General features: G+C 40.5%; 1 protein-coding gene across 6 annotated transcripts; it reads right to left on the bottom strand.

Moving 5' to 3' along the window:
• Positions 1–238: 238 nt before the first annotated feature.
• On the bottom strand, positions 239–10,371 carry LOC144515276 (histone H4 transcription factor). 6 transcript variants are annotated; one of them, XM_078245977.1, is made up of 10 exons: positions 10,273–10,371; positions 9,550–9,742; positions 7,223–7,449; positions 7,030–7,141; positions 6,786–6,938; positions 6,616–6,690; positions 5,833–5,953; positions 2,489–2,627; positions 2,278–2,402; positions 239–1,615 (listed from the first exon to the last, which is right to left on the bottom strand). In XM_078245977.1, exons 2-10 carry the CDS (start codon positions 9,698–9,700, stop codon positions 1,183–1,185), a joined length of 1,536 nt encoding a protein of 511 aa, XP_078102103.1. In that variant the 5' UTR covers positions 9,701–9,742; positions 10,273–10,371; the 3' UTR covers positions 239–1,182. The 6 variants fall into 6 exon arrangements, with proteins under 6 accessions (XP_078102103.1, XP_078102104.1, XP_078102106.1 ...); XM_078245978.1 differs by having other exon boundaries at positions 10,267–10,368; XM_078245980.1 differs by having other exon boundaries at positions 9,550–9,711; positions 10,267–10,347.
• Positions 10,372–11,405: the final 1,034 nt, after the last annotated feature.

Raw genomic sequence — 11,405 nt, 5'->3', positions numbered from 1 at the left:
AGCTATTCCCATTGCTTTAATTCAATGGAACTCCACACTGCCCGAGATATGAAAAACCAGCGAAAGTGGGAAGCTTTTGATTATGTCTCCAGTATTAACAAACCATACTCTTTGCACTGGAATGGCTTTAATTAGGCAATTAAGATTCATAATAAAGCATGGTGGTCTTAAAAGTTGACATTGATGTTTTTTTGCAACTGTATAGTCATACTTACACTGTAATAATTCCCTCATTAAATTATTTTTTTTTATTAAATATGTGGTTGCTTTTTTTTTAATTGGTCAGGTGATATCAATGCTCATGTTTGGAGGAAGAAAAAGTAAAAAAAAAAAAAAGAAATGTAGCTGGTTGGTTGTTGATGGGGTCAACCTTACACCATCACCATCTTAGCTTAGCACATTAGCATGCTAAAATTAGCTAATTGGCAGTAAACGCAAAGCGCAGCTGAAGCTGATGGGAATGTCGTTAGTTTAAGTAGTAAGTCTTAGTAAGTATTTGGTCATAAACAAAAGGATTGGACCAATTCAATTTTTTACCTGACGATGGTTCTAGATGAAGAGTCAGGACAGCCTATATCAAATCTGGAAGTGCTGAATCGACCAATCGATCAACATTGCCATCCCTACAGAAAGTGTGACTAAGAAAATAAAATAAAACAATACAAGAAAAGCTTACTTTTGTATCAAAAATGTATTGTAACAATAAAATTCACCGTCATTCCAAGACTACACTAAAAAATAATGTCTTGTAAAAATCTTCTGTCAGGCAACATCATGGAAATATCACGGACAATGGAATGTGTTGTGTAAAGAACAACTTTTCATAGAACGAGCTTTCAACTCATCTCATTCATGTAAGCTTTGTCAGAAACATTAACAGGATTAACAGGCAATCCCATACACGAGCGACGTCACAAAGCCAAGCTGAGGCTATAAGAGTGGCTATAATGAAAATGTTGTCTCCAAAACCAGTGCAGAGATAACCAGCTCAATGTAACACCACTCTAAAAAAAACAAAACACTGGAGAACACGAGAAAGCTTTGGATAGAAAAAAAAAAAAAAACTGTTCCAGTCTTCACTGGCAGCTACACAGCAAAAATACAAGAGGCAAATCAATGTCATTGCAGAACAGTTACAAGAGTGCCTGTGATGGATGCATGGTGCAGTGCAGCGAGGAGGAATCACACCACGTCCATGCCCAGACCCCTCGCCACCTCCGTCAGGGCCTGGACTGCTCCAGATGTCCCACTGCCATCGCAGTCCTCCTGCGATAATCCTCCAGGCTCCTCCTCAATGTGAGGGATGGTGCTCATGACACAGTACACAGGAGAGTCACTGCCTCTGGGGCTGGGCTGGGATGAAACGTCCTCACCTCCAGAGAGCTCTGAGGAGTACGAGGATGAGGAGCTGGAGGAGGGCGAGGAGGATCCTGCGGGAGAGCTTCGGCCGCTCTCTGGCGCGACCGCAGCCCTCTTGTTCCGGCTGCTGGTTCTCTGGCTTTTCCGAAGGCTTTGTGGCTTTTTGGCCATGTTCTTCATGATCTCCTTTGTCACTTCCACGGTCTCAAACCGCACCATGTTTACTTTTAGGAAGCCGTCTACATCCTTCCTGTATCTATGAAGAAAGCACATGAAACGACCACGTATAAAATATTTATTATTTCAGTCTCTATTCATTATTACTTGAATTACATTTGATGCACCCCTGAGGGCCGAGAAGGAGAGTGGGACTGAGAAATTGTTGTTTCATTGACAGTGGTGGAATGTAACTAAGTACATTTACTCAAGTACTGTACTTAAGTACATTTTTTAAGTACTTGTACTTTACTTGTCTTTTCATGCCACTTTCTACTTCTACTCCACTACATTTCAGAGAAATATTGTACTTTTTTACTCCACTACATTAATCAGAAATCTTTAGTTACTAGTTCATTTACAAATTAAGATTTTTGCACACAAAACACATGTAGTTTATAAAATACAATGTTTTATTAAAAATTAAACTACCCAACAATATACAGGCCTACAAGTTCAGCTGAAATGATTAACCACATAACTGTTTTTATAGTTTCTAAAATGTGATTTTTCTGCATTAAAGGCTTTTACTTGTAACACTAAGTATGACACTTGCATACTTTTACTTAAGGAACATTTTCAATGCAGGACTTTTACTTGTAACAGAGTATTTTTACAGTGTGGTATTAGTACTTTACTTAAGTAAAGGCTCTGAATACTTCCTCCACCACTGTTCATTGGTAACTGGCTGTAGTGACGTACCTAAAGCGGGAATGTCCAGAGGGCCATTTCAGCTCATGCTTCTTGCGAAGGTGAAGTGTGAGAGTGTAACACCAGGAGAAGACCTTATCGCAGATATGGCATTTATATTTGGACATCCCCCCGACCTGTTGGCAAATATCATGTGATGGTGTTAACAAGAAAGCGTCATTAACAGTCAACAAGATTACCTCAGGTTGACGAGCTAACGAACCTCGTGTACTCTCTTGTAGTGGTGGCTCATGGTTTGGAACGTGTGACACGAATAATCACAACCCTCCACCGTACAGTGATACACAGTGCCCTCGTTGTGAACCTCTGTGTGCTTTTGTAGATCGCGCTGGTTCTTAAATCTGCAAACATATATGTATTTATATATATGTATTAGGGGTGGTACGGTTCATGAAAAAACATCCGAACCGCTCGGTCCACTTGTCTTGGTTCGGAGCGTGTGTGTGCCGCACGGTTCGACGCATGCGCAATGTAGCCTCGTGCCCGTCAGGTGCCCGTCAGGTGCCCGTCAGGTGCCCGTCAGGTGCCCGTCAGGTGCCCGTATGTGACCTCAGACAGTTTTCCTTTCGCGCGAAAGAAGAGGTGTGGACAAGTTACCAACAAAACGTACAGCTAAAGACCGTGCAAAACATTTCAGACCGTCCTGCCAACCTGTATTCATTTTAACATCAATGTACTGTAACGTTTTTTCACTCTAAATTCGCTGACGCGGCTGCAGTTTAGATCCTGCCGGGTCTCTGCAGTGGGCGGGGCTGCTCAGTTCTCCCCGCGACTGACGCGCGCACACACACACACACACACACAAACACACACGGTGGATGCAGGAAAAAAACGGAGATGTGACGTATACAGGAGGACCTGACAGCTACGCTCGTTATTGTATCGTATTGTATCGTAAGTGCAATGGTAAGTCCAATAAGTACTTTATCAAACCGTATGACTGTGTGTCCCAGCCCAGGCCAGGATAGGAAATGAACTAACAATGTAAACTGTTTTTATGTTTAACGTATTCTGACTTATTCAAAAGACGGAGCTTTAAGAGTTCCTCTCTTTTTCTTTTAAAGGATGCCATTTTTGTAAGAGCTACACTGAAGTTGCCAGTTTGATAAATGCAAGTTATTTCAATTGATATTCTGTAATATTTCAATCTTCATGTGCTAAAAAAGTCACATAAGTTCCTGTAGATGGCAATACACATGCTCCTTTCTTTGCCAAATAAATGAAAAGCAGGTTGAAATCATCAATGTCTTCCCTCTTGCTGTATCAAAATCTCAGCTAGCTTTCCTCAGAGATGGTCCCAATGATGGGCTTAAAGTCAAGTCAAATTCAGTTTGTGCATGATTATATGATATAACTATATACTTATTTAATAATGTGTCCTACATTGTGGATAATCAAGCTGTATATCATATGCTGAAGTATATTTCTGGAGTGTTAAAGAAGAAAAGAAAAAATAACAAGAACCGTACAGAACCGAAAACCGTGACCCTAAAACCGTGATACGAACCGAACCGTGGGTTTTGTGAACCGTACCACCCCTAATATATATATACACACACACACACATGACAACAGAAGTTTACAGTCTTTAAATACAACTTTACACAAAGGTTACATTCTAATTACATTATGATTACTAACAATATTTATATTTTGAAACATATTAACCATGATTTTTCTGCAAATCAAATTAGTTAAACTACATACCAGAGACCCTTACAGTACATACACAGGACAATTACTACAAAATGTTGAATTGATAAGTTACTAAAAGGATTTTCCATTGTTTGGTAATCCAATGAAAGGGTACTATATTTTGGTAGTTTTAAGGTAAAGCTCCTGTTTGTATATGGAGAAGATATTAAAGGGCCAATATGTAATATAGTTACTGTAATAAAACCAAAAATGACCCCAATGCGTCATCAGATATTAAGGAAACATGCTAAGTTGAAATACTACAATGTATAATGTCAGTATTTTCTCCTTTGAAATTTCCGTTCCGTGACGGAATTTCTGTTTGTGTTTTGGCCTGTGTGTTGTTATCAACTGCCCAGTTTGACAGCCAGGCTGGGTTGCCAGATATACCTGTAAACACGTAAACCCAGCGCTCCAGCTTTAACGTTAGTACAGCCATGAAAGCAGCAAACAAACGAACAGGATCAACGGAGATAGATTCTACCTGACCTAAAAAAAAATAATATTTCTAACAGTTGCGTGACCAGAGACGTAACGATCCCCGGGGAAATATCAGAGATGTATTTGAAAGATGGAGACAGCTTAGAGCCCAAAAGGACGCTGAGTTGGTATATTTCCTCCTGAACAGGTAAGCATTAGCTTCAGGCTAATTTATCACGGCTACAAGGGACGGGCATTTCTAGGCACGTCACAATAAATTGGCCCAGAAATTTTTGCGATAAACGGTAATATTGTCGTTCTGAGACCATATTCATCTAATATAATGATAATGGCATAATAATGCAGGTACACCTTTTCAAAGATCAATAAACTTTGATTTCTAAAGAATATTTAACACTGGAACTGGAAGACATTTTTAAATATCCACAATAAATGAACAAAACAACCAAAAACAATAAATAAAATGGACTCTCAGTTTCTGTTAACAAAAAAATGCACTTGAATAAAAACCAAACACAACCAAAAACAATAAATAAAATGGAAATTTTTCCGGCCGCGATAATTTTCATTTAAAAATGACCAAGCTCATTTTTATTTATCATGCGATTAATTGATTTATTGCATATTTCGAAAGGCCTAGTCATTTCAACATTTTTGTACTCACACTGAATTATATAGCTAGAGTACCCGAGTTGGTTACTCACAAAAACAACTGAGACACAGCCAGTAAAGTGATCCCGACTGGTCCTCGCTAACGCCGCCATGCTAACCCTGCTAACGTTACCAGAGGACCAGGCAAGCGGCCACGGCTGTTTACAACGTGTAGCCTGTTCAGCAGCCGTAGCCGACAACGGTGAGTTATTTTAAGCCAAGAGAGGGGGGGCTATAAATCGGGAAGAGAGGACCGTGAGTTTGCAGTGTGTTTAGTGATTGTTGCTGTAATTCTAAGCCAATAAAGTGTGTTCAGTCGGGTGGAGAGGACGGCAAGGTAGTGTTATTTTTAGCGGTTCCTACCGTAATTCTAAGCCGAGGAAGTCTGTCTGTCCGTCGGGTGGAGAGGACGGTGAGATTGTTGTGTTTTTAGCGGTTCCTACCTTAATTCTAAGCCCAAAAAGTGTGTCTGTCAGCTCCGCGTGAGCAAGGCTTTTATGAATATAGCCAGCATCTAACATTAGCTACTCCGCTGTGCTGTGAAGTAATGTATGGCTATGTAAGACAAGCGTCTAGCAACATTGTTGTGGATGCTGCGGTCTCAGCCTGGCAACCTCCGTGAACTTCGAGTCTGGGGAGGAAGGGGCGGGGGAGACGACTCTCTCCACTATTTTGAAATTGTACTGCAGTAACTATTTTAAACACTAGCTGTCAGTATTACATATAGCACCTTTAAAAGGGGCTGTTTTGAAGGTCTACCTTTTGTCGCAGAAGTCACATGGGAAGGGCCGCTCATCACAGTGGCGGAACCTGATGTGGATCTTCAGAGCTGCCAAAGTGGTGCAGGTCATGTCACAGAAGGGACACTTCACCTGATTCACTGCGAGGAAAAGAAAAAGTAATTATTAAATATAACCTGCCGTCCGAACATAACTAACTGGATGGCAATTTGATGAGCATCTAAATGGACTGGACTCCATCACGGCCTAAACTACCTTACTGAAAAACATTTTTCAGTGCACGATTAGTAAGTAAACACTTCCTTCAATCTTTAACAATAATACAATCAACAGCCATAATGACAATCTGATCAGGACTAAAAAAAAATATATATATATATAATGAAAATGTTACTGTTTCCTACGACGGTGTATTAAGCCCTTTGTAGGTTAGAAAATATATAATAATGTGGTTCCTTGACAATAAAAACAAAAGAAAGTTTTTCTTTAATAAATGCACTTTAATCTCAGAAAACATCCAAGTTTATTTCTTGTAAATGTACGACTTCTTATCTTCTAAATTCTGAGTTTTTTTCTCTGAATTATTACAGAGGCACTAATAAGCTTTCCATCTACTTTAACATAATATAACGCGATAGTTACAATGGATGTAACACTACACATTTCAAATAGTGATAAGAAATTAGCTCATCATCACACTGTCAAAAAGACAGTAATGAGTCCTCACTAACATCTGACCAAAGCATTCCTGAAAATGTTAATGTAACAAGAATTTAAGATTAGAATTGTAGAAAATGATTACCATGTTGACGAACGTGATCCCTCAAAAGCCTCTCGCTGGAAAAAGCTTTGCCACAATGTTCACACACCAGAGACTCTGCTCAAATGAGATGAGGTGAATGTACATAAGTCAGAATTTAAGCAATATATTTAGCGCATCGGCATCCTAGAAAAATGAAGTGTCCTTCTCACCTACTGGCTCAGCCTGTCTGTGTAGGTGGTCAAACAACTTGGTGTTGCTGGAGAACATGCTGCCACATGTAGGACACGCTACGAGTCTCTCCTGAGTGTGGCTCCGCATGTGTTCTCTCAAACGGTATCTGATTTTGAAGAAAGCATCGCAGCCTATGACAAAAAACATTAAGTATAGATAAGGTTAGACATGAAGATAGACATACCAGGACCGTCTCTTTGACTTCCTCTTACTCAGTCGTACCTGTCCAGGGGCAGAAGAGAGCCAGCTGATGTTGTTGGAAAGACTGCGGCTCAGCACTTTCAACATGATTGTCCACATGTCGGTAGAACCACTCAGGATTGTTAAATGTACTCTATAGAAGGACAAAAAGATACATTCTATAATAATTGTGCAGCCAGTCATTTGATACAGATGGTTATTTAAAAAGACCTACATCACAATGCTCCCACTGGCAAACGTATCCATCTGATCCTTCAGGAACCAGGTTGTTGCTGTGCAAGCCTTGGTTGCAGCTGGGCAGATCAGGGCGGGACTTGAGCAGCTGTGACCCGACGAACTTGAGCTTACCGTGGTAGTTGTGGAAGTAGGCATGGACCTCCAGCTCCACAGGGCTACCCATGGATACAAATTCACATCCATTCCAGAGACAAGCATACTCCTCTAAAGGGAGGGAAGGAGTAATTATTGCAATGAAGAAAGGACAGTTATTACAGAATGTACAGGGAGTATATTGGGTTTGACTAAAGGCCGTGTTATGCTTCTGCGTCGAATCGACGGCATACCCCCGCAGACCCCTCTGCATCTACGCCGTAGCCTGACGTGCACCTCTGACGCACGTCTCTCGGCCGTGGCTTGGCAGCATTGCATTTCCCCCCCCCCACCCCAACTCATTTCCTGGTTCTCCTTCTCCATAAACAACATGAAATCAAGGAGAGGGTTAACTTTTCCTGCTAAAGATGTCTCACAGTGGTCAGAAAGCACAGGGGAGACACTTTGTTTCTCTCACTATGACTCTAGAGGCAGTACTCGCTCCAAAGCTAATCGCCGTCACTCTCTCACTCTTCTCCCTCTACCAAACACTCCCCACACAGACACAGACACACACGCGCCGGCTCGACGCGCACACCAGCGCACAAGTATAAACACCAGGCCACTTACATAGGCTACGGCGAAAGCACTGCGTGGAGCCTTCGCAGAAGCATAAAACGGCCTTAAGTAGGGCTGGGTAATAAACTGAACATTTAACAACACAAACCTTTAACCAAACTAATGCTCCTGTCTAACTCAAACAGAGAACTTCACTCAAACGTTGGAGAAACCGCTGGAGATGCCATGTCAGTCATATGGGCAGAAAATAGTTGTTGCTTCCAGAGGAAACACAAGGAATTAGTTTGATCCCCCGAGTGCCACGCAGTGCATGGCCAATAGGGGTGTGAATCTCTAGGCACGGCACCATTTGATTCCGAGGAATACGATGTGATAATAATACGATTATCGACGCGTCAAAAAGATTTATTTCTATACATGATTTATTAATTCTCCCAGATCTTGCTACTTTTAAAACATAGCAAATGTGTGATGATCCATAAGTAAAATAAAGAGGTGAATTTACTTCCATTATCTTTTTGTTTAGTTAGACATAACTTACATTATGGCTGTAAATGCAGAAAGTGTTTTCTTTTTCTCCACTTATTTTGAAAAATGTAAATGTTCAACTCATTGGCCCTAATCATTACTGTAAGAGTTAAGGCACTCAACTACTGGTATATTGTAAATAAGGAAAAAAATAACACAAATCTCAGTTATCCTCCATCATAAGACCCTGAGTACTTTGACCATATGCTTATAAGCAAGTGTGGTCAGGGTTAATTTCCGTTTAGTTAAATTTCTGCATTGAGATATAATCAGGGCTTAATTTGAACATGTTCCGGCACCTCCGACGTTGGATCCAGAACCTTTTTTATTGGATCCGGCACCTCCTGTGTCACCGTGAAAAATGAATCGCCTAAATGAAAAAAATAAATGACTGTTTGTGTAGTGTTCAATGTTGTTATCTGTCTTGTTAGTCTTTATTCCCCATTGAAGTTCCACAAAAATCTTGTGTTAGCATTTTCGATGCGTTTTGAGGTGAACCTTCAGGGTAAGACAGAGGGGGGAGAGGGGGGGAGGGAGGGGGGCGGCGCTGCACTTTAAGTGACACAAGCGCTTGTGCTGGTTGAGATTGCTGTTATAGTCTCATTTCACGTCAAAAAGACATTGCTTAACTTTTTCAAATACGCTGGCCAGTCGGATCCCAAACGAGCAAAAACTGTTTCTGCCGATCAAGAATGTGGAGACCACCACGGTGGGTTTTTTGGTTAATTGAATAGTCCGATGGATAATTGCTGCTTGTAAAAACGATTGTTGCAGTGTATTTTTTTTTTTTTTTACATTTCGACCGGAATCAGTGCATGTTCTAAAATAAAAATAAACATTGCCCTGATGTACACACAGCGTTGTTTAGGTTTTTTTAGTCAGAGAAGCTACATAGGCAGTGCAATTTTCTTTTTTTGTTCCGTTACCTCCCCTTATCCCCTAGTACTTATTGTACTTATGTATTCTACTGTGCTATAGTCTCAGATATTGATGTCAATTAGCTAGATGCCATGACTACACAAAGGTTAGAATGACTGAACAACTGTCATTTTGATTTCAGGTCATATCTTCCAGCCCTACAAGTGACCCATAGCCTGCTGTTTGTATTGTATCCTCCTCACTCACCTAGCTCTTCTAAGGCATCGTTGTCTCCCAGGTAGTCATTTAAATGCAGTGACATATGATCGCTCAGCTCCTCCATGGTGCGGCCCTTGAAGTTGCATGAAGCCCACTCACACACCACCTCAAAATTGTCTAGTCTCTTGGTTGTCATCATGATGGCGATCACTGTGTGCTCAGCAACACACAATCCAGACCACTTAAACATAATACAGCGACATTTTAACAGAGATAAAAAAAAAAAAAATAGACGGCGGGCTACAATAACGTTACCTTAGCTAAGTATCGATTTCACTTGTTAGCATATAATGCTAGCTAGAGGTGGCTGGAAATTTAAACACAGGCTAACTCACTTAAACAAATGTTTCAACCGACGTTAGCTCTAGTTAGCTGGAAAGTTATTGGCTGAGGGTTACACACAACTAAAACATTTGCAAGCGTTTTTAATTCCGATTGTTTACTCGTTAACGAAACCAATAACTAGCTAACTGCTCATTATCTCTAGCTTAGTATGTGTTCATAGTAACGTTATAATAGTTTGGCTAACAGTCTAGCTAACGCTGAACCTGTCACGGGTTTGTAATGTAACTCTGTCGGACATTTCCCAATCAGCTAACGTCTGTCATAATGTTTTAACCGTTTAACATCTTAATGGGGAATTTGTAGACCCAGAATTATGTTTTCGACACTTGTGATACACGGAGTTTAGTAAATGCTTCTTACGAGTACCAATGTCACTTGCTGCAGGAGATCTGTTATCTGAGCTACCTCATCTTCCCTCCTCTGAGCTTGTCTGGTTTTGTTTATTTCCGGTCACGGCCAAACTAACGGAAGTTGGTCTTCTTCGGCCTCTTTTATGTGTTTGATAAATTTCTTTTGTATTGTAAATTTGTATTTCTTCTTCTTCTTCTTTTAATTATTATTATTAAAATTATTATTATATTATGATTAACTGTGTATATACCCCTGGTTTGGCCAGTTTTGTGTGTAGTCTATAGCCTACTTTACAGTCCATGGTGCACACACACACACACACACACACACACACACACACACACACACACACACACTTTATTCTGTGATCAAGGCAGGATGTGTGATGCCACACATTTGTGACATCACACATTCTAAACCTTCTATAGAATGTCATTAAAGAATGTGTGATATCACACATTCTAAGGCCACGTCTTCACGTACCAAAACGATCTTTTTTTAACCGTCTTCCCTGGATTCGTTTCAAGAATAGTTTCTTCCAAACGGATCCACTATAGGCGGCGCTGTTTCTGCTACAGAAATTCACACAAAAAAACAGAGAAGAAGAGCATAGTCACTTCCACTTCCCATCATAACATGGCTAGACTATAACGTTCTCTTAATACATCCATGGACTATAATAACTTTCACCACTGCTCAATTTATAAAGGCCGCCGCAAGAAAACGTGTCTTTGTTTACAATGTATAATGTGCTGTTGGATTGCTTTTTATTTTACAATTCTGTCTGCCATCGGACATGATTGCAGCGCGCTAGCAGCGAGCTAACGTTAGCTCTGCAAGCTAACATCAGCAGTCAAACAATGATCCAATGTCTTTTTGATAATCTACACGTTTTTCTTGCGGTAGCCTTTCTACAATAAGCCGTGGTAAACGTTACTATAATCCGTTCAAGGAGTTGATAAGCAGACAGATTAGCCAGATAGTTGATAAGTTGTCTACTTCCACTTTATAAACAGATAACCATAGCAGCTGACGTTACGTCGCTGCTGGAGTGGTCAGCTACTTTAGCGATGTTTAATGTTAGCTACATAACGTTAGCAATATATCTTGTGTAGAATCCAGGACCGGCAGAGGGAAGTGTCATGGAG

This window comes from Sander vitreus, chromosome 3, assembly GCF_031162955.1.
Source record: "Sander vitreus isolate 19-12246 chromosome 3, sanVit1, whole genome shotgun sequence".
Classification (NCBI taxonomy): domain Eukaryota; kingdom Metazoa; phylum Chordata; class Actinopteri; order Perciformes; family Percidae; genus Sander; species Sander vitreus.
Note: the sequence above shows the minus strand (reverse complement) of the source record. Positions and strands in the feature narration are given on the sequence as shown.